Raw genomic sequence first — 24,094 nt, 5'->3', positions numbered from 1 at the left:
GTGCAGGCTTGTGGCACGTATTTTCAGAGACTGCTTACTTCCGAGGAGTAGTTTGTTACTGCAAACTGCTAAAAGCCCACCGGTATTTCGTCCGCTCCTCTCTTTCTATTCCTGGTTCTTCCTATGGATGTGGGGACGTGCCGATGTCTGAGACTGGTCTGATGCCCCACGTTTAGCCATAATGGGGTTTTGGTGCAGCGTTTACTTGAACCAAACCGCCGCGACTGCAAGCAATGCGTTATTGCTCGGCGTTGCGGGATGCAAGCAATTGTGGCCGATTCCGACGGCGTTGCACTCAACTCCAGGCCACCGCCTTGTGCACTGGCTTCGTAAGTCGGGCAGCGTTTGCGCCAGGTTTCGCGCTGCTTTCCCTCCGCATAAAGTTAAAACAAAGCGGAAGGAAAGCGGCGGGGCAGGTTCGGCTCGGCCTCCTCCTTTCACCGGGCTCCCCCGCAATCGCTTCCCTTTTCCCGCCTAAAGTCGCTCGCGCCCTGCCTCCCTCCTCCGCTTGCCCCAAGCCGCTGCCGGCGCGAACATTTCCTGCCGGCGGGCCCCGCTGCCCTCCGCTTCGCTCCTCCCAGCTCGGCCGCCCGCCCGCCCGGGCACCGCAGCAGCCTGCGCCTCCCCCGCCCCGGCTCCTCTCGGCGTCACCCTCCTGCCTGGAAGATGGCGCTGGGCGGCCAGGTTGGTGTGCCTAGAAACGGGGCGTTGGGCGCCTTAGGCGGGCCGTTGGGCGGATAGGCCGGGAGAAGAGACAGGGCGGGAAGGGGTGGAAAGGCGGTCGGGGAACGGGGCGTTGGGAGGGTAGGTAGCGCATTCCTCTTGGGCAGGCAGTGCCTCCAGGGGGGCTGTTTTTGGAGGAGAGGTGAGAAGTGGCTCTCCCTCCTCCCCGCCGCCTCTCTTCCCCCCAATTGAGGCTTTGCAGAGAGGAGGATGGAAGCAGGGGGAAGTCCGTCCTTGGGGACTGGGCGGGGGTCACTCACCCCCACCCCTCTTTCTCGTTTTTCAGAGGTGGCAAAATAGGTGGGGTGGTAGTGGTGATCTCCCGAGGAGGTGTTTAGAAAAGTGATGGGTCTTTAAGAAAGTGCTTGCTTTTGGGCAGCAGACCCAGAGGTAGAGGATGCCTGCAATAGTAACAGAGGAGAGTGGAGTTATAGAGGTTCAAGCTACACCAACCCCCAAAACCTGCCAAAACGGTTTCTTCAAGCCCAGGCAAGGCTTTTTGCTCTGCATCATTGTAGAGCAGGTGGAAAATTTTGTTGTAGAAACTGGGAGTGACTGAGGCAGAATGTGAGTATATAGATGCCATGTACCGTGAAAAAGATTTTATAGTGTATTTGTGGAGATTCAGCTGCCTGTGGGACTTCTTCATCTTAGATTAGATAAAACTCCATTTCTTAAATGATCCCTCTTTCCTGAATAAGTGCAACTTCAAGGACCTATTGCTGTGTTCGTAACATCCATGGATGGTTATGTGTTTTTTTCTTCCCCAAAATGCTGAAATAAATTGTTAAGAATTCTTAAAAAAAAAAAAATTCCCATTTTTTAGTTCCATGAACAGACAGCATGTGTTCGTCATCTGCTATAGAGAACATAACCCAGATAATAAATATCTGTGGAATTTGTAGTCAAATTTAGACAATTTTTCCCCAAGGATTTGGATGCTACAATAAGTGGGGAAGAAAATAAATTAATATCTGCTAGTTGATTTATGGTGTGGCTAACAAAAATATGGCTATATTTCAATAACTCAAATTGGATTTGCACCACATGTATAAGTGAGAGGTGTTTTGTTAGCACTTAGCCTGGTTTTCTGATTCTTCATGACAGTTGTCCACATGGCCAGGGCATGCACCAAGAAAGTAAGATAAAATGTAGTTGATTGGTTTGTGTTACTCAGGGTGACCATCTGATCTGAGTTTATGGAAAGAAGCATAGCAGTTAATAATTATTCTTCCATTGCCTGTATATCATCTTGTTATTTTACCTTAGCGGGAATAAAAAAAAAATCCCTTTAAAAGTTGGGTCTGATGGCTTCCTATGAATTCTGTAAGGAAGTTTTAGTAATATAACAAGGTGTTTCTTTAAATTTTAGGTAATTTTTTGAAAGAAGAATTAGACTAAATGGTTGATATTATAGGACCAAGGTGCAAAAGCTCTTTATGCTAAATAAATAAGGAAATAAGAATAATAGGAAAATTCATAAGAAGGAGACATAAGGCATTTGATATGACAAATGAAATGTTTGCCTGTGTGTTATCTTTCATCTGCTCTCTGGTATAGATTTGTGATGGGAGATGAAATCCATTTTATCTGGGATTTGAGTTTTGCTAAAGGACAGACCATATTAGATCGAGTCTTTGAGATGGCATAATTTTCTACATACTTTTAGAAGAGTTCGTTTTACACAATATAAATAATTAGTGATAAAAAAATGTCCTGAACATTTTGAAGCAATAAAAAAAATCTAGTTTTCTACTGGAAAAAATCGATATTTTGGTCAAAATAAAAAAGTACAGTGGATATAAAAAATCTACACATCCCTGTTAAAATGTCAGGGATTTGAGATGTAAAAAAATCAGGCAACGGTAAATCATTTCTGGTCCGTCCCCCCCCCCCATTTTAATATAACATATAAGCTGTACAATTTAATTGCAAAAGAAACTGAAACCTTTTAAGGGGATATAACAATAAAGAATATACAATAATATGATTTAATAAATGTGCACACCCTCTTATAAACAGGGATGAGACTTCGTTCAAAATTAATATTAAAACTGATTTTAAATAGTCAGTACACACTTGCCATCAGTATTAAGCTCCTATTAAGTTCAACTGTTCTTGTAGGATTTTTCTGGCATTTACTCAGTTGCCCCTTACAGCAAAAACCATGGTCTGCAAAGAGCTTACAAAGCAATCTCATTGTTGGAAGGTATCAGCCAGGAGAAGGGTAGAAATAAATTTCCAGGACATTGGGTATACCATGCAACACAGTGAAGACAGTCATCAATGAGTGGATAAAATATGGCACATTTTCTGGACTGGACCCTTCAAAATTGATGAAAACCCCAAGAAGGAAATTGGTCTTAGAGGCTGCAAAGAGGCCTACAGCAATCTTTTAAAGAGTTGCAGGAATTTCTGACAAGTACTGTCTGTGTAGTACTTGTGACAACACTCTCCTGTATTCATATATCTGGGCTATGGGGTAGGTGGCAAGCTTTTCTTACAAAGAAAACCACCCAAGCTCGGTTATATTTTGCAAAAACCTATATCAAGTCTGATGAAAGCATGTTATGGTCTGATGAGACCAAGGTTGAATTTTTTGGCCATAATTCCAAAAATTATGTTTGGTGCAAAAACAACATTGTGCTTCACCAATAGTACACCATACCCACAGTGGAACATGGTAGTGGCAGCATTATGCTTTGGGGCTGCTTTTCTTCAGATGCAACTGGAGCTTTAGTCAAGGTGGAAGGAATTATGAACAGTTCCAAATACCAATCAATTTTGGCACAAAGTCTGCTAAAATTCTGACGATGGAAGAGGAATTTCACCTTTCAGCACAAGAAAGCCCTAAGCAGTGATGGCAAACCTTTTAGGCACCGTGCCCAAAGTGTGTGCACACACCCAAACTGCAAGGCATGCGCACATGCACGTATGCGCCCCGCGCCCCTCCCAAACTGCAAGGTGTGGCGGTCCTAAAGCATACAACAAAAGAATGGCTTCACCAAAAAATTGAAAGTTTTTGAATGGCCCAGCTGCAGTCCAGACCTGAATCCAATTGAAAATCTGTGGGGTGACTTGAAGAAAGCTGATCACAGGAGATGCTCTGGCAATCTGACAGATTTGAAGCGCTTTTGAAAGGAAGAGTGAGCAAAGATTCCCAAGGCAAGATGTGCCATGCAGATAGGCTCCTACCCCTCAAAAAACAGAATGCTATCATAAAATCAAAAGGTGTTTCAACTAAGTTTTAAGGGTGCGCACACTTATGCAACCACATTACTGTTCATTTTTTATTTTTATTGTCCCCAAAATTTCAGTTAGATTTGGATGCTTGGAAACTGGCATGTATTTATGATGATTGTATTGTCCCTGGGTCATGTGAACATCTTTTGCGACTTTCTAAAAACCATAGTCAACGGGCAAGCCAGATCCTTTTAATCACTACATTAACTTCACAACCACAGTGGAGGTCTTTGGTCAGGAGCAGCTTAGTAAATGTAACTTAATTTTAACTATGTTGAAACAATTGCAATTACAATTAATTAGTTTTGCCTTAATCCCTTGGTGTGCTTAATTATCAATATTTACATTAATTATCAATATTTACATAAATACTGCATTAATAATCTTTTGAGATGAGTAAACTAAATGCATTTTAACTGAATGGATCTGTTCTATTCATTGTGTTATCCTGTGCATCAGGAACGGGAATCAATCAAGCCTGGGATAATGTTTGGGCAAACGCATCTTATACTTTTAATAGTGTCATAGAATAGGAAATTAAGAGAAAAATAAATTAAAATTAGAAGCTGGCATCTATGAAGTGAATGGCATAGATCAAGCATATCCCTGAAAGTGTTGATTCTCTTTACTAACTTAGCCTAAGTGCTTGATCTATGCCAGTGATGGTGAACCTTTTCGGCACCAAGTGCCCGAATCCGAATGTGCGTGCGTGCACATGTGCATGCCGGAGTCCTGTGCCTGCCAGCCACCTGGTCTTCGGGTTTCTGGCGCACGCATGCACACTGACCAGCTTGTCTTTGGGTTTCCGCCACTCCTGCACGCGCAGGATCAGCTGGCAAGTGTGCATGAGAGTGCTGGAAACCCGAAGACCAGCTGATGAAGGGTCGCGTCCCCACAGAGAGGGCTCTGCGTGCCCCCTTTGGCAAGCATGCCATAGGTTCACCATCATAGATCTATGCCATCCACTTCATGGATGTATTTCAGATTATTAAGGAAATTTAAATGCTAAATATGGTATTTTTTGCCACTGAAAAATATTGATTGTTTCATTCTTTGTCAAGGTGTATCATATGAATGATAAGTGAATAAATTAATTATATGGATTTGCATGAACATTCAGGAAAAATGTATATGAAGTTTTAATGTCTGACATTTTATTCCTCCCAACAGAGTTTAGCAGAGTTAGAAGTTCTTTGTAAACAGTTATATGAGGGCACAGATTTAGCCCAGAGAATACAAGCAGAAAAAGTTCTTCTGGAGCTTATTAACAGTCCTGAATGTCTCAGTCAGTGCCAACTTTTACTGGAACAAGGAACAGTAAGTACTTTAAACTTTATTATTGCTGTACATATTTGTTACGCTTTCTTTTGCTCAAATCCCCTTCTGGATACCAAGATTGTCTATGTATTATCAAGATACATTTGACTATCAGATTTTTCATTTTGTTATATGTTACAATAGAAGTAATAAGATTGATTTGTGATGATAGACAAAGAACTCATAAACTTTTGTAGCATTGGACCAAAGGAGGAATTTTAGAGATTTGAGATTTTATTATTATCCACAGTAGATTGGAGCACCTGTTATATCTTGATAAAAGTTAAGCAAGGTCAGACTTGGTTGGTATTTGGATGGTAGATTCCTGAAAAGCCCAAAGCTGTAGACTAGGCTGGAAAATTGAGAAGATATATTGGAAGAAGGCAGTTGTATACTATTTCAATGTTGTTTTCAAAAAGAAGGTGACATGAATATGTCCAAGTTCACGGATGTGACGTATACATATAGTCCTCAACCAACAACTGTAATTGAGCCCAGAATTATGGTTGCAAGTCATAGGTTGTAAATTGTTTAGTTGGTCACTATGGGACCGTGCCTATTTTTGCAGTCCTCTGTGCCGTGGTTTTTAAGTGAATGCCATAATCATTAAACAAAACCATTTTATCCAATGAGTTTTATTCCAAAAACTGGAAATAAATGGTAAATACTGGCAAAAAAAAGCTGAAAGTACATGAATGTTGCAAATGGCCATAAATGCAAACTGGTTATCACATGCTCACAATGTGATCATGTGACTGCAGGGGAGATGTGGTTGTCCTAATTCAGGAATTGAGTCATAAGAATCTTGGGGGGGGGGTCTATGGTAACTGACTGGTCGCTAAGCAACCATTCATTAAGTGAGGACTACTCACTATTTTGAGAAGAGGTAATCTGTTGAGATTCTGGTGGGTACTGTATTTATATGTAGTAGACAAGGAACTTTACAAGTACTCCTTAGTTACAACTGTAATTGATCCATTTAATTTCAGTAATTAAGTCTTGACAGGTCATGTGACTGAACTCAATTTTATGATCTTTTTTGAAGCAATTGTTAAGCAATTCCAGTTATTGCTATAGAACACCAGTCCCCAATCTTTCCAGCTCCACAGACCAGGGGTGGTGGGAGGAAGGGAATGGTTTCACAGGCACAACCTAATCCCGCGAATGCGCAAATGGAGCTATGTGCACTTGCCTGACACTTATAGGCCATGAACCAGGGGTTGAGGATCTCTGTTACAGAGTTGTTTTTCCAGAAACCGGAAGTAGATACCAGTTTCTGGTAAAAAAAACATTGTAAATTGTGGTCACATGACTGAGGGGTACTGCAAATCATCGTAAATGAGGGCTGGTTGCTGATACTACAATGATCTTAAGCGTAGAAACTGGTTATAAGTCATCAGTTATATTTCAGTGCCATTGTAACTTCGAACAGTCATTAAACAAATACATTATAAGTCAAGGACTATAAGTAAATTATAAAAACTGTTATTTAAATATTATTCATACAGTGTTGGGTTCTTTGCTTATTATCAAGAATCTTAAAAATTATGTGTTAGAATAGATTTGTTTTACTAAATAGCAAAACATTAGGAAAATAGTTTCTTGCTGCAAAATTATGTTTGCTTTAAAAATCTTTAGTATTACCCAGTGTTACTATCATCATTTGAATTGTGTATATTTTTCTCCAGACATCCTACGCGCAACTGTTAGCAGCAACATGTCTTTCAAAACTTGTATGCAAAACCACCCCTTTACCTATTCAACAAAGAATGGACATCAGTAAGCATTCTTTATTTTTTTCAATAGTAAAAATGTGTTTATAATCTAAATGTAGATTAAAATAATTACAGCAATTTAAACATATTGGTTTTAAAGAATTTATTATCATACTTTCATAATTGAGGGGTGAGACTTATTTCCTATAATCTGGGATTTCTCATCTTTAGAGACATTATATTTGTTCAATTGTTTGTTTTATGTTTTATATAAATAAGAAAAAGTAAATACCCGAGCAGGAGCAGAGCCACATTTGTACAAGCATCTAGTATATTTTGCAATCAAATAGAATAGTTTGTGGACAGTAATGTATAGTCCTTAAAATGGAAATAGTGATAGGTATCATACTTAAACTGCTTTGTAAAGTGTTACACTGATCTTGAATACAATGTTATTTATTCATGTCAAAGATTTATAAATGATCCTAAGCTTAAAACCAGAAAAAAATAATGAAAATAAGAGTTGTTTGGACTGGTTCTTATAATACCGTGATGTCGAACCTATGCCACGCATGCTACAGGTGGCATGCGGAGCCATTTGCCAGGGCAGGCAAGGTGTTGCCCTGTCAGCCTTCTTTTGAGACCATTTTTTGCCCTCCGGAGGCTTCCTTAAAGCCTCCAGAACGCAAAAAAACAGCCCTACTGGCAAACGGGAATTTCGGGAACGAACTTCCAGTTTGCTCGTAGGGCCGGTTTCAGCCCTATGGAGTGTTCAGGAGGCTTCCATGAAGGCTCTGGAGAGCAAAAAATGATCCGGTTTGCCTGAAGGGCCGGTTTTTCGCACTCCGGAGGTTCAGGGAAGCTCCTGAAGCCTCCGGGGGGAGGGAGGCTGTTTTCACCCTCCCCAGACTCCTATAAAGCCTCTGGAGCCTGGGAAGGGTGAAAAAAGCATGCCAAAAATGGGGGTGGGAGAGCGTTGGTCATGCGTGCATGCGCACTGGGGTCATGCGCATAGCATTATGGGTGTGACACGCCCATGCACAACCCCCCTGCGCTCCCCCTGCTTTTGGCACTTGAGCCAAAAAAGATTCGCCATCACTGATATAATATTTGTGTTTGTTATGTAATCTACCAATTAATAACAAAAAAGAATTTGGATTAGTTTGAGCTATTTTGGTGAAATCAGATACATCATATGCTATATAACATTTTGACTCAAGTGATTCTTTCTTGTGCATTTCTTTGTAGCTTTATCTTCCAGTTCTATGTCCCTGATATAGATTATGGTGTAGGGTCTCCCACTTGGGCAGGGGGATGGACTAGATAACCTACAAGGTCCCTTCCAACTCGTTACTCTGTATTCTGTATTATAATTTATATTCTCTTCTCTAGATATTAATAATAAGATTGTTCACAGACTGAATGTGAATACTTCTCACTATAAAATTTAGCTCTGGAACATGGAAGGGAAACATTTCACTTCAATGCTGAGGCAGGATTGTACAATTCTGCATCCTACCTGAATGAATTCTGTAATTGCTTTTGCTTAATCACATATTTACATTAACTAATTACAATTAGTACAGTTGCATCAAATATAATTAGTGTCTTATCTTAATAGCAGTATAAACGAACTTTGTATCCATTTTAGTTATATCTGAGCTCATATTTACAGCCAGGTAAGCTACATAAAATAAATGCTGCATATATTTGTGAATAAGCTGAGGATTTTAAGTGCCAATATGTATCTAAAAATTTGCGTTCAGCTTAAATCTTGAAAAGAGCTCATCAGTGATGCATATAATTATCTTTTTTATTTCCCATATATATTCATATGTATAAGCCCATCTGCAAATAAGGAAGCCCTGAAATTTGTTGCCAAAATACCATGAAAAATGAGGGTTGGCTTATCCATGGGTAAAGCATTTTTCCTGGTACAGGTAGTCCTTGACTTACAACAGTTCATTTAGTGATCATTCAAAGTTACAACAGCACTGGAAAAAAGTGATTTAGGATTGTTTTTTACACTTATGACCATTGCTGTATCCCCATGTTCATATGATCAAAATCCAGACCTTTGACAACTGACTCATATTTATGACAGTTTCAGTTGTCCCAGGCAAGCAAAGTCAATGGGGAAACCAGATTTACTTAAACAACTGTATTACTAACTTAAAACTTCAGTGATTCACTTAACAACTGTATCAAGAAAAGTCGTAAAACTGGCCAAAAACTTAATAAATGTCTCCCTTAGCAATAGGAAGTTTGGGTTCAATTGTGGTCATAAATCGAGGATTACTTTGGTTAAAAGTTTTAAGAGTTTGATTATCTGCAGTTAGACTAACGTTTGCATATATACAATAATTTCTTCTTAAGAACTCAAAAGTAGTTGATTTTACAAGTCCTTTCATCATTTGTTATCTTTATCATAATTTAAATTAGAAGATTGTGTTGTCTTTAACCCAAAATAATTGTTATCTACTTTTTTATATCTTGGCACAGGAAACTACATACTAAATTATATTGCATCTCGACCAAAATTGGCCCTTTTTGTGATTCAGGCTCTTGTTCAAGTAATTGCAAAGATCACAAAATTAGGATGGTTTGATGTTCAGAAAGACCAGTTGGTTTTTAGAGACATTATTGCTGATGTTAAAAAGTTTTTACAGGTAAGAAAGAGAAAATGTTTGTTAAAAAATAATGTTAAAATATGTAGAATATTTCTTAGAAGAATTGCAGACAGTCTTTTGTCGAAGATAGGCAATATCTTTGGTTTGAGGCATGCCCAAATACAGATTTTTCCTTCCTGTGCATATATTTTCACAAACCATTATGCAAACATAGAACTTTCTATCATACCTATAAGCAGGCAGAAAACTTTCACCCTTTTTTTCTTTTTACAACCCTTTAATCCTTTTATTTGGGGTGGAGTTGGTTTTTGAATATCTGTTGAAATAATAAGAAACAGAAAGTAATCAATAGTTACCATGTCTGAAAATTTAAATTTTCAGTTTAAATTAGTAAAAGATTTTACCTTATCAGCTTTATCAGCAAACCCAGTAGCTATTTATGGGTTGTTACAATATTAGATTGGCATGATTTGCCCTTGGGTATGGAGATAAGTTTGATAAGGCAGTGCCATGTGTTTGGAAAAACAAGCAGAGAAGTTGCTTGTTAGAAGTTCTTCTTAGAAGTTGTGCACATGTTAGTCCAGTTTCCTTTTCTAATATACACTCATTCTGCTAATTCCTTACTTTCATTAACAAGTAGACGCTTCATTGCTTCTCCTTGAAATGATAGCGTGTTTTTGTGCCTGATGTTTGGAATAACATTCTCCAGAGATTTATATGGCTCCTAATCTCACTTGTTTAATTGAGTGTTGAAGACATGACCCCCCCCCCCTCCGCCCTGGGATAGGTGTTCTGGAAGAGCCCCTTTGTGGAATAGGGCAGTTGAAGGTTGCTTTTATTGTTTTTTCTGGATATGTATTTGATGGTTATGAAATTTTACTGTTTTTACTATTATTCACTGCACAGAAGTATTACGGTGGTTTTAGGAAGTTGACAAATAAAATGACCAAGGGAATATTTGCCCATATGATATAGGCCTGCCGTGCTGTTTTCTAATATTGTCTTCTTTCAATTTTGGAGAAAAAAGATAAAATTGAACAATGTAAATGTGATTTTTAGCTATAGAATAGCCTGGAAATTGGGGTTTTATTGATATGTGAAGAACTATGGTTTTATAATGCATGGGTTATAATAATTATTTCATTATAATGGAAAGATTGTGCTGCCCTTAATTTACAGTATAATAAGAGAAAATCATTTCATTTGGTCTAATTGTAATCCCATATTTAAAAATTGATTTATTGTATATTTGATAAACTTTTTTGTTTTCCTTCCTATTTTTGTTTTGTTTTACTCTTTCTTCCTTTTTTTGCATTTCTTTTCTTTTTCTATATTAAACCAATAAATAATTGTGGATTTAGTCATATAAAGAGTTTTTTTTTCCAGTACCTAGATTATATTTTCCAGCCATTGTACTGCATAAATTGACTCATTACTGCCTCTTTATTTAACTGCAGCTAATTGCAAAGTAAAAACAATGGCTGTGTTTGCAATATTTGGTGCTGCAATTGACACATCATTCAGAAAGACAAACGTACAGTGGTACTTTGGTACATGTTGGTAATTCATTCTGGAAGACATGATGAATACTAATACTGATGAGTAACTACATGGCCTACCAAATGACCCGCTATGTCGGCCAGAAAAAAATAGCGAGTCACCTGACATCCGCAAGTTCTTCCTTGTGCGTTGATTACCAGTAGAAAGACAGAGACAAGATTTTTGCTTCAAAACGCATCAAATACCAAAATTGATGAGTTTTGAAGCAGTCAAATGCCAAGGTATTGACTGCATTTAAAGAAATGCACATATTTTTGTGTTCTGTGTGTTTGTACTTAAATGTGACAATGAAAATGTAGTTGATAACATGAATGCTTGTTCTCAAAGCCACCTAAAGCCTTTATTCATAGTCTGTTTCTGTTATAGGGGACCGTGGATCACTGCATAATAGGAGTAATGATTCTTTCAGAACTAACTCAGGAAATGAATTTTGTAAGTATGCTTCTTTCCTCCATATTAGTTTATATTGCTACCAGATTATTGTCATAGTGTTTTGGAGGCAGGATTAATGAAAGGGAGAACTACACTATAAATAGGATAAAAATCCCAAAGAGAAACTTTCGATCAAACAAAGCTTGAAAATGGATTGTTTCAAAACTCACTGAGTGAATAAAATAGGATCAACTCTACTGATATTGTAATTAGTTAGAGTAGTCTGAAAAAAAGAACAGAACTTGTGTTATCGGCAGGATCTGTGCACATTTATAAAACCGAATGAACATCCCATTCATAGTTGTCACTTTATGTGCCCTGATATTTCTTGTCTTTTTTTTCTTTTTAACCTAGGCTCCGAAAACATCAAAAGGGTCTGTCTTATTGACAGGCCTATTACTGTGCTCTTCATTTTTAATGTTCCATAATAATTTGATTATTTAAATGTGTTATATGTGACCATCTAATGGGATGTCCATGGTTGCTTTTGGGTTTGGCCTGACGATAGTTAAACCAAAGTTGCTATTCCTATTGCTGGTTCTGCTGCTTTCAGATAACTTGCTTAAATCTTTTTTCATTCAACATGAGTATAGAGTAAGATTACTAAGGTCCTGCTATAAATTTTAGATAATGTATTGGCTGGATTAGAAATATTAATACTTTTTTTACTCATAATAGTGCATTTTATGGGTATATAGTAAGCACCTGTAAAATCTGTTTTAAAAATTACATAATATTCAAATGAAGAGTTTTCTTTCTTTGTTTTAGATTGATTATTCAAGACCTTCATCAAAGCATCGTAGAATTGCCATCTCTTTCCGTGATACCACTCTAAAAGAAATTTTGATGCTGGCATGCTCGCTGCTGAAAGAGGTGGGCCCAAACACTTATCATATTATAGTGAGATTATTTCTTTCCCATCAGAACATATTTTGTTGATATCAACACTCATGGACGTATTTTTTTAGCCAGAAACATATGCAGCTAGATTAGTATGAAATGCATCGTGAAAAAGTAATAAATGAATATTTGAGATTTATTTATTTTTATTTATTGATCAAATCTAAATACTACCCATCTCACTTTCAAAGTTGGGTTATCTGCAGTTAGAGTAATATGTGTGTATATACAATAATGTCTTCTTAGGAACTCAAAAGTAGTTGATTTTTCAAGTCCTTTCATCATTTTCTATCTTTATCATAATTTAAATTAGAAGATTGTGTTATCTTTAAGCCAAAATAATTGTTATTTTTATTGTCCACTCAGAGTTACAATGACACTGAATGAATGGTGATAGTTATAATTAACAGATAGTTCCTTGAAGTCCTGGTCATCCCAACACCTCTGCAGTTGTAATCATAATCTGCATGCTTGGCAGCCACTTCACACTGATGATGGTTGCAGCATCCCACAATCACATAATTGAGATTTGTGACCTTCTCTGCTGGCTTCCTGTAAGTAAAGTCAATGGGGAAGCTGGTAGGGAATGTTGCAAGTTGCTCTGGTAAGTCTCCCTCATCTGTGCATCCTCCCTGAGCCTTGCTCCTTGGCCACACACACACCCTCTCCCACCCAGACTTCTGTATGACTTGGTACTTGCAAGTTCCTGTCAGTTTCCTCACTGATTTCATTTGTAGGAGGCTGACAGGAAGTTGCAAGGAGGTGCTCACTTAATGACCTATAATCCTTACTTAATGATGGCAACAGAGATTGCTGGGATTGCCGTCTCTAAACGATGTGGTCATGACTCAGGGACTACCTAGATCTTTTATCCAAATCCTTGCGTTTTCCTGCATAATTGAAATTTGTGAGTGATATATATTGGAATTCTTGACATATTGTATTGGAATTCTTAAGATAATGTAATTACATTATTCAGAAATATGTTACTGAACCACATTTTTAAAATTTGGATTTAGATATTGGCAAAACCATTAAATCTTCAAGATCAACAACAACAAAATTTAGCAATACATCTTCTGAAGCTTGTCCTCAATTGTCTTAACTATGACTTCATTGGTAGTTCAGCAGATGAATCTGCAGATGATTTGTGTACTGTACAAATTCCAACAAACTGGAGATCAAGTAAGAGAATAATCACTGCTAATAATCTATTTACATTTTTCTAATGTAGTGCCTTTCAGATGTGTTTGGATTCTGAAGTAGAATAAGTGAGGGGCTATCATCTGTTGGAGCCTGAAAACCTTATGACAGATTTGCAAGACACTTTGAGGATGAAATTGTTTTTGTCCTGACTTGAATATAGATTTTGATGCAGTTTATATACTAGTATGCAGTGCACAGCTTATGTAATTATGTGAGATCTTATTCAGTTTTTTTAGGTTCAAGGAGATAAACAGCAGCTTATAACCATCTGACCTATCATATGTTGTCTTGACACTGCTCCATGTTGATTCAGTCTTAGTTGATTAGATGGACCTCCTTTCATGATGATGAGTGGTGTGAAGGGAAAGAATCAATGTCATGCTGGGTTCAGAGGATTTTGCCATCTCATACCCAATCATAAATTCTTCCCCTTTTTGAGGGAATAAGTTGTTTGAAAATATGGTGTCCTTGCTCAGTCCATTTGATAATGGAAAATTCCAAGCCCACAATGTCAAATGGACCGATTCATATTCTGACAAAATAATATAGATCACAGAGGTTTAGTTAATTATTTTGTATGTATTGCATATGTACCTCTTTAAATATGGCTCATATTCATACAATTATATTGAGGGAGTCTCCTTTCTGACACTGTGATTTGGATTTTGATGAAATGTGGACAGAATCTAAAGGGAGACATGGGAATTCTTTGAAAAATGACTGAAAATTCAGGTGTGTTGGTGGAATTTTTCTACCTAATTTGATCTGTGCCTGATTAAGTATCATACTAAATACATGATATTTAATTTATCTAACAGTTCCATATAAATTACGTTTTAGAAAAATATTTTATTCTGGGTATGCTTGAATTCCATATAAAATAACGATAATTTAAACAGACAAATCTGGCAAATTATTTCATGATAAAATGTCTTTTTTTTAATAAAATCCAAATAAATATGCATACAAAACCTTAATGTTGGAAAATGGACAGTTGTGTTGCAGTGTCATATAATGGAATTGTGTTAGAAATCACGAAACAGAAATGAAACTACTGTTGGAACATGAAAAGGGGCTTATCTCTGATAAGTTTTTGAATATTCATTCCTACTGAGATATAAGAGCAACAGCTAATAGAGTAGAATAGTGATGGTGAATCTTTTTGACAGTTGGCACTTCGCCACTTTTTGGCATACGCGGGACACCGAATGCCAAAAAGGAAACACTTCGCGCATGTGCTCATCTGGGCCGCGACTAGGAAGAGGAGCTGCCCAGGAGGCATGTGCACACCGGAAAATGAACTTCTGGTTTTCGGTGCGCATGTTTTTCAGTTACTGCCACGCATGCACACGCTGATCATCTGGCCAGCACACATCCTCACGCCACAAAACGGAAGATCGGTTTCTGGCATTGCCGCACGCACAAATGCCAACTGATCATCGCGTGCACATGCACACCAGAAACCCAGAAGAGGAACGGGTGACGCTGTACATGCCAGGCAACATGGCTCTGTGTGCCACTTTGAGCATGCGTGCCATAGGTTTGCCATCACGGGAGTAAAATTTAAGAATGGATTATGAATTATCTTGGCATTTAAAAAAATTAAGGCACTAGGGTGGCACTTCTGTAGAATTTAAGGCTTAATGGGAGAGATGAAAGACTTCACAAACTTTCTTGGTAGCAACTATATGTGAGTGGCAGAACTTCAAATGGGCTATGTTTCGCAGCAAGGCCTTTTATTTACAGTCCATTTGGAGTAAAGTTAGTACTGCTCCTTCATTGTGCAATGATAGTCAGAAAACAAATGCCACAATTGCATGAATAAGAGGTAATTAAGAACAGAGAATGGAGAAAGGATGAAAATATCAATTTATAAATACATGAAGCTTACCTTCTCCCCTAGTCCTCCTATTATAAAAAAGAGAGCGACTTGAAACTATTTGACACATTCATTTATTATTTTACGTGTATAATTGTGTTTTTGAGAGAGGCATAAACTAGGAAAGATAAACCACCTATTTATTTTCACCTTTGTTCTTCTCAGTTTTCCTGGAACCAGAGACTTTGGATCTCTTTTTTGACCTGTATCATTCCCTCCCTTCAATGCTGTCTCAGTTAGTAAGTATAAAGCATCTTTAGTCTTTTTTTTAGTAGGAAACTTTTTAAAAGTTGTATGCGTTTGATAAATTTGTCCACTAAAAAGTCTTGTTACTTTATGTATCCTGAAATTTTATTATCTTTATGTTTTGCAATGGAATCCTTAGTTCAACCTGGGAAGTATTGCAGATAAGGTCAGTAGGACATTTAATATTGGGCAGTCTATTGTCTGACTTGAGGAGATGGCTACTATGGTGGCACCTGTGCTCTATAACCAGTAACTCATCAATACATTTAGAAAAATATGTACTGTATGGTCATTGTTACTATTGCAGTTATACATAGGTAGTTCTTAACTTACAACCACAATTGAGCACAAATTTTCTGTTGTTAAGTGAGACATTAAGTGAGTTTTGCTCCTTTTTACGATCTTCCTTGCCACAGTTGATAAATGAAACACTGCAGTTGTTTAGTTAGTAACAGGGTCGTTAAGTGAATCGCTTCCCCATTGACTTTGCTTGTCAGAAGGTCACAAAAGGAGATCATGTGACCCCAGGACACTGCAACCATGAGTCAGTTGCCAAGTGTCTAAATTTTGATCACATGACCATGGGATACTGCAACAATCATAAGTGTGGTCTCTTCACCCAATCACAAACAGGTTAATTTTAACATGAACAGAAAATATCCCAGACTCATCCCTATCCCTAGTAATAAAAATGCAACTATCACAAATTAAGTCGTAATTGCATTCTTACTAATCATGATGCTCAACAAGAATACATACATGTAGAATGTATAGCATCAAATCAAAGGAGTAAAAAGACTTTTCAGCCCCAATTCTCATTTTACAATAGGATTTTAAAATAAGGTTGCATTCTGGTCCATTTTCTACTTAATCTTTATGTCAACTCCCTAATTCAATCCCTAACAAAAAGTGAAATTTATCTGATTCTAGCAAATAAACAATGTCTGTTTTGCTTTCTCCTTTCCCTGACACAGAATGATGAGTTTATGAGCCATAGAGGCTTATTGTAGAGAAAGAAAAAATAAAAAAACAAAGAAGTTGTAATAATAAAACAATGTGTTACTGTCCTCCATAAGTGGAAAATCAACAGAAATCTAAGCAAAGTTAAGAGACCCAAATAGTTAGGAATCATGTTTTAATCTTCTAATAGCTGGAAAGAATAAGAAAAAAAAAACCATTTCTCTCATGCGCAATAAAACTTCCAATGTAATTATTTTTGTTAATCATCTTGAAAATAATTACATTCCCACTGTAATTGTACTTTTTAGGTCTGAGGTGCTGAGCTAATATTTAATGGTATACATATTAAAGTAAAAGTAATTCAGAATGAGTCTTTAATAGGAATGCTGCATTTTAAATGTACTGCAGGAGAGAATACATTTCTTTCTATTAGCTTATTCAGTCCTTAGAAATCTCAAAAAATGGTAGCAAAATTCTATTCAGTCATGATCCCTTTAAGAAAACTCAGAGTATCATTAAGCTCTAATAGATTGTTTAGAAAGCAATTAATTATATTTTTCTCTTTTAATATTTCAGTTTGTCACATGATTATTGGTTAACATTTTGGTAGAATTTTGGCCTATGACTAAATAATGTCTGGTACTTGATTTGTTATACATTTCCATCCTTCTTTTTTGTAGTTTGAAACATTGAGGTCATATAGCTCAGATTTTATTATATAAATTGTCTTTATGGTAGTGCATAATTAGTTTATACTTCTCTATTTTTGGCCAATAGATTGGTTGGGTGTCTAATGTGAAATAAATCTGAAATATTTATAACAGGAGTGGATTGTTTCTCAAGACCTTCCACTCATTTTAATTATTGAATTTTCAGAGACTGTATTCTGTATGCACTTTCAGGGAACATTAGCACAAGTAGTTATACACATTCTAGAATGGTTATGGGTTAGTTATTCTTCCTTCCTTCTATTATGTACTGTGCCAGCTTCTGTGTTCTGTTTTGGCCTTGTATTATCATAATTGCAGATCTTGCTTTGCAGTTCAGATGTTGCATTGTAACCGGTTGGCATTCACATAGCTATTACAACCAAAACACCATTATTATCTTGTGTACCACCAGATTTGTACAAAAATGTAGATATCCATCTTTCAATTGCAGGCACCTTGGAGATATTACACACGTTACTGTATTTTAATTCACCTTATTAGAATTTTTTCCACAATGGTAAATACAAATTGATGGCAATTTTTATATTTTAAATATGTATATAGTATGACTGTAGCTGCAGGCTCAACTTTTGAAGTGTTTTTAAGTAAATACAAATGAAGCAAAATAGCAGCAAAGTTTTTGCTTGGTTCAAAAACCAATATTTATCTCCCACTTATGGTAATACATTTCTTAAATCATTATTTCCCTTTTAGGCACTTTCCTGTTTAGTTCAGTTTGCTTCTACAAGACGATCCCTATTTAGCAATCCAGAACGTGCCAAGTATCTTGGTAATCTAATCAAAGGAGTAAAAAGAATACTTGAAAATCCTCAGGTAATTCCCCCCCCCCCATTTCCTTATAAATTCCAATTATATTTGTTCAATTTTTTCTTAGGATATCTTTATTGTAAAAATTGATATTTAGTAAAATAGTTAAATTAGCCAATGGAATTACTTGAGGCATTTGAAATGATAGTGTGGGAAATATGCCAGTTTTCAACTGTGTCTTATATCATCTGATCTGCCTCATATTTTTGAGCTAGTGCTATCTGTGTCTGAAGGGGAATTCATATCTATCTGGATGTTGTTCAACCCTGGTTTAATAGTTCAGAAAATTGTCTGATTTTGGTTAGATTAATTCGGAATGAATCCACTCAAGCAAGAATTTTTATATTTCAAATATCCTGGCTACCAATTTTAACAACTCTGGGCTTCTTATCTCATAAAAGCAGTAGAAAAATGAAATCCAAAAGACAGTATCATCTGCGAGAGAACTACGAACAGCTCTCTCCGTGGAGATAAAAGCAAACAAAACGTTCTTCCTCATCACTCTAATCCACGACCTAAAAAAACAACCCTCTTTTAATGCTTTTTTAAAAGGCGTGTTGACCATGCAAATCTCTTGATGGGGAATGATCTTCCAGAGGTCAAGTGCTATAATAGAGAAAGTTTGCTTCCTGAGTCTTGCTAGATGACATTGTTTAATTGATGAGACAAGGAGTATGCCAAATGCAGGAGGCCCCTGAAATAACAAGGCCTTATGCTAGTGATGGCGAACCTTTTTGGCTCGCGTGCCAAAAGCGGGGCGAGCTCAGGGGGGTTGTACACGGGTGTGGACTGATTGGGTCCGGGAAGGCTCATTGAGGATCTATATGTGTTCCACCCCTTCTCTCAAAGAGGCCATCATCATTGCACAGCATAAAGAATAATGTCCTCTTTTTTAGGAGTTATAGGCTCAAACTCTTCTCAAGTAATTGAGCAAAGCTATACCTCCAATGCCCTGATCCAAATCTTAGCCATTTTATCTGCTAAATGCCTACAGGTAGTCCTTGACTTAGCAACCTGATTTCAAACACACAGATACACATGTGGTCACGTGATACATATTTTGGGCCCTTAGCAACCAGCTCACCTTATGGCTGTTTGTTGCTGGTTCTGGTTGGTTAAATCCAGATTTAATAAGCAGAGGCATTTGTTAAAATGTACTTTTTAGGGTTAACAAGCAAAACATGCACATTTTATTCCAAACTATTGAAGAAAAATGACATTCCATAAAGGGTAGACATGAGGGTTTTTGTGCAAGAAACTTGTATGATTTTTATGTTTTGATTCATCCCTATTTTTAGTGAGCAATATTGTGGAAAATTATGTATGATGTAGGTATAATTTTTGGCAGATAACTCCTGTTTCAGGGGAATAATTGTAAGGATTGTAACTGTAAGAGGGCAGGTAAACAGTATTCCTCCATTAAAAATGGTATTCTAGTAGAAAGGCAACTGAATGGAATGGTGGCATGTCTGAAAAAAAAGAGGTATTACTAAGTTCATAGTAGTAAGCTTTAAACTGAGCAGTATGATATGGTTTGTTAAAGTGAAGGAACAGGAAATGCATTTAACACACTTCTGTTGTGGTTTGTAGCTTTTATTACATGCAAACTGACTTCCATGTTCTCTGATCTATCCTGGGAATGAGAAATAGCCCATGGATTTTGAATTGCTTTAGATCAGGGCTGTCAAACTCCTGGCGTGTGGGCTGGATGCATACTGGTCATACCCATGTGTTCTGACCCCCCCCCCCCCCGGCCTGTGAATAAACCAGACTATAGGCTTGGCTGTTTGCCACTGATTAATGAATGTGATAACCAGTCCTTTGGCTGAAGGCCAGGCAAACTCATGTTCAAGATAATCGGTTGGCAGCAACCCAGAAGCTCCAAGAAAGCAACTCAGATAATTCCACAAGACACGACTAGATTTTTTCACTAAGAGTTCGAACGATTTTTTTCACTAAGAGTTCGAACGGTTGTTTCCTGCAAATGTTCCCTCCCAATGCCCTTCCTTATAAACCCTCTTGGGAGGGGCCCAGGCACAACCACCTGTGCGGAATTATCGTCTATGAGACTGCCTATGGAGTTGCTGCTTCCGTTTCTCAGCTCTACGCACTCTAGCATCAGGGACAAACTGCCTCTGATCTTCCCCACTGCTCCATGCCTCAGGTGCCTCCTGGTGGCAAACCAGTCTCTCTGGTCCCTGCTCTGAGTCTGAACCCTGCCCAGGGTCCTCCACATCTTCCATGGCGGACTCATATGGTTCCTCGCTAAACCGAGTCCATCAGCAGCTCAACCGGATCCTGCTGGGCCACAACACCCACGTCCATTTTATCAAAGGGGGGGAAAGTCCTGATATGTCATGTGATGACACCATGACGTGAGTTTGACACCCCTGCTTTAGATCATAAAAGAGTAAAACAACCTAACTTTCTTTTGCCCAAGTAAGTTTACACTGTAATCCTAGCTCCTGTAGCCTAGTTCCTAAGAGCAAATAATAATAATAAGCCAAGTTTAAATCTTGTCCTTATTCTATTCTATGGGATATTTTATTTTATTGTTATTTATTAAATATATACAAACACCATTTCATAAAAAGTGACTGAGCAATTGTATTAAAATAGCAATACACTGAGGTCTTATTGAATACTTTGTGGGGAGTGGGGGTGTATAATAAAGCATTTGTAACAAAAGGCGTTTATCACTCTTATTTGACTTACAAGACTTCTGCATACACAGATATTAGCTATTTCATATATTTAGAAAGATGCCTGGCTGCTGCATTAATTGCCCTATTCCTGGTCACCCCACATGTATTTTACTCCTCCTCTGTGCCTCTGCAGTGATAGTAAATTGTGTTGCATTCTTAACATATTGCTGATTTTCCTCCAGTGCACTGCCGAAGCCTATTATGATGTTCTATGAGGAATCACAGCTTCTACTCCCACCAACAAATTTCAGTCACGCAGATAATTCTTAGGTGTCTGACTTCACAAAATAGTTTATTTCACAATTATTTCTTTGTATATTTCTGGCATATGCAATGGCATTAATAATTAATTTTTGATTTGGGGATGGACTGTATCTTCTTTTTGTGTAGACCTATTCTTTATTTCAACTCTCATAATGAATGCCTATTTTATTTTTAATAATTTAGGGCTTATCAGATCCTGGTAACTATCATGAATTCTGTCGATTTTTGGCTCGATTGAAAACCAATTATCAACTTGGAGAATTAGTAGTTGTGAAAGATTATCCAGAAGTTATTAGACTGATAGCAAGTTTCACTATTACTAGTTTACAGGTAAGGTAATGTTTTTGGGATTGATTTGATTATTTTAAAGGGGGGGCATATAGAGCTTTGTGATTGATTATTTTACTTTTTATCTGCCAAGAATATTCTAAGATTGTCAACTTAGGGCTCTATCTGTTTTTTACAATACATAATAATGGGTTTTCTTACCAAGATGTGAAGAAAAAATTGCAAATAACATTTGTGATTGCTTGCATTGGATTGAAACTTACTCTAATGAAAAACTCATTTCTTTTCTTTATAGCACTGGGAATTTGCACCAAACAGCGTTCATTACTTGTTAACCCTTTGGCAAAGAATGGTTGCCTCAGTTCCTTTTGTGAAATCATCAGAACCCCATCTCTTAGATACCTATGCACCTGAAATCACAAAGGCATACATTACTTCTAGACTGGAATCTGTTTCCATGGTTATAAGGTAATCGAGAGTACAGTTCACCATAACTATAGCTAGCTCTCTTGCACAAAGATACTCTTTCTTTCCTGATATCTATTTTTAATTTGGGTAACTGCATTAATTTTGTTCCTGAAATAAAAAAGGTGCTTCTGAAATCAGTTTGCTCCAATGTAAATTTTCTTAGGTTTCATTATTTTTTTAAAAAAACTATCAAATTCATCATTGTTGAATTAATCAACCAGCTTTCAATCTTAAAAAAGGACCTTCTTTTGACAAGATTTCAGCTGTTAGTTTGTGGATACTGACTGTAATGTCATTTTAAACGGTCCAGTGATTTTTACATTATCCATTATAATTTTTATATGGATTTTAGGGAAGGTTTGGATGATCCCTTGGATGATACAGCCACAGTATTTCAGCAATTAGAACAGCTATGTACAGTTAGTAGATGTGAATATGAGAAGACTTGTGCGCTTCTTGTACAGTTGTTTGACCAAAATGCACAAAACTATCAGAAGTTGCTGCAGTCATCCAGTAGAAATTCCCTGGCAATCTCAATTCAAGAAGGTTAGTATATATTATTTTTCTGATTAAAATTTTGCATATATCTGCCATATATGTTTGACTCACTTATTTATTTTTTAATCAGTTTTTAGTGCAAGAAGAAATAATATTTCCAAAAACATCCAATATTGTATAGAGGTATAGAAACAGTTGAACTTCTTCTATCTTCTTTCTCACCCCTGCCTGAGAAGATCTTCCAAACGTCTAGGACAAAATTGTGGGTCAGGAGGCTATAGGAGAAAGAAGGAATTGATTCCTTCCCATTTCACTGAAACGTTAACAACTATGAAGTGGCTTTTTAAAAACTACTTACAATTGTTCACGTAAGAATTACCACAGCTCAACTATGGTGCCCCTCAGCCCTTCCATCGCTTAGACATTAACACTCAATAAGTGTTGAAGGTGAAATAAGAAATTTTTAAATTTCAGTTTTCTTTCAGGTCATTTCCCTGGGTCAGACCTCATCACTGTTAAATAGAAGCTGTGTGTTTTTTTTTAAAAAGTATTTACTATAAAATAACAGTAAGTAAAATAAGCAAATTATTTACTTATAATTAGAACCATAGAAAAAAGGCAATTTTTAACACTTTTAATGCACTTTTAAATGAAATTGTTACATGGGAGAAATATAATTGCGAAAATTTATTGAAAGCTAAAGTTGAAGGTGGCAGTGAAAGAGTTAAGGACATAATAGCTAGAAGAAAAAAACTCTGTGGTATTCCGATTCCCGTGGTGCCCTAAACACATGATTATTTTGCTTAATAGTGAAACCAGAGCTGATATACATATTTTTCCATCCTTACTGGCTTCCACCATGGCAGATAGGGCTTAGTATGTTGTCTTTTGTTTTTAAAATTCTTGTTCAGTATATCTTTAACTGAACTCAGCTTTCTTGGTCTTTCTTTTCCTATTGATCCTTCATTCTTTTTCATACATTTGTAGAAATATTGAAAGATAGGTTGGAGGTCATCTGGTCCAAACCTTTGTTCACTGCAATATCTTTGACATATTACCATTCACCCTTTGTCTGCCAACCTCTACTGAAGGCACTCAGTTGTGATGTTCCCGTGGGTCGTCCATGAGGCCAATGTGGAGAAAAGACACGGACAAGAGCTTTCTCGGGATGGAGCGACCCAGATTGGACCCTAGTAGCCCCTTTTATTGAGATAGGACAAAGGCAGGAGGAGCAAATCAGTAATCAGCATGTGATTTAAGACAGCCTGTAAAACTACAATTTCTAATCTACTGCTCAGGGAAGTTCTGTCTATATATGGTCAAATCCTGGAGTCGTTGGGTAAGGCACATCTCAGGATGTTATGGAGCACTATCAGGATGTTATGTTATGTAGGAGTTTGTTTTTTCCTATGTGGTTCAGTTTGGCCCTGCATGCCCCATTATGCACTGGGCCATGGGTGACCCACACCTACACAAGGAGTTATGTTACAACACTCAGTACATGATATGGCAACCTGTTCCA

The 24,094-nt window shown here is 37.2% G+C and overlaps 1 protein-coding gene across 1 annotated transcript in view; it reads left to right on the top strand.

Moving 5' to 3' along the window:
• Nucleotides 1-625: 625 nt before the first annotated feature.
• The window catches only part of RANBP17 (RAN binding protein 17), a 186,489-nt gene continuing 163,020 nt past the window's right edge, over nucleotides 626-24,094 (top strand). Inside the window, exons 1-12 of the mRNA XM_032214676.1 lie at nucleotides 626-684; nucleotides 5,137-5,283; nucleotides 6,972-7,062; nucleotides 9,501-9,667; nucleotides 11,555-11,620; nucleotides 12,389-12,493; nucleotides 13,540-13,705; nucleotides 15,771-15,844; nucleotides 18,236-18,355; nucleotides 21,502-21,648; nucleotides 21,902-22,074; nucleotides 22,427-22,620. Of these exons, the coding sequence (XP_032070567.1) occupies nucleotides 667-684; nucleotides 5,137-5,283; nucleotides 6,972-7,062; nucleotides 9,501-9,667; nucleotides 11,555-11,620; nucleotides 12,389-12,493; nucleotides 13,540-13,705; nucleotides 15,771-15,844; nucleotides 18,236-18,355; nucleotides 21,502-21,648; nucleotides 21,902-22,074; nucleotides 22,427-22,620 (1,468 nt within the window). The 5' untranslated portion in view covers nucleotides 626-666. The remainder of the gene's footprint in view (nucleotides 685-5,136; nucleotides 5,284-6,971; nucleotides 7,063-9,500; nucleotides 9,668-11,554; nucleotides 11,621-12,388; nucleotides 12,494-13,539; nucleotides 13,706-15,770; nucleotides 15,845-18,235; nucleotides 18,356-21,501; nucleotides 21,649-21,901; nucleotides 22,075-22,426; nucleotides 22,621-24,094) is intronic.

Source organism: Thamnophis elegans, chromosome 3, assembly GCF_009769535.1.
Source record: "Thamnophis elegans isolate rThaEle1 chromosome 3, rThaEle1.pri, whole genome shotgun sequence".
NCBI classification, from domain to species: domain Eukaryota; kingdom Metazoa; phylum Chordata; class Lepidosauria; order Squamata; family Colubridae; genus Thamnophis; species Thamnophis elegans.
This window is presented reverse-complemented; position numbering and strand designations above follow the sequence as displayed.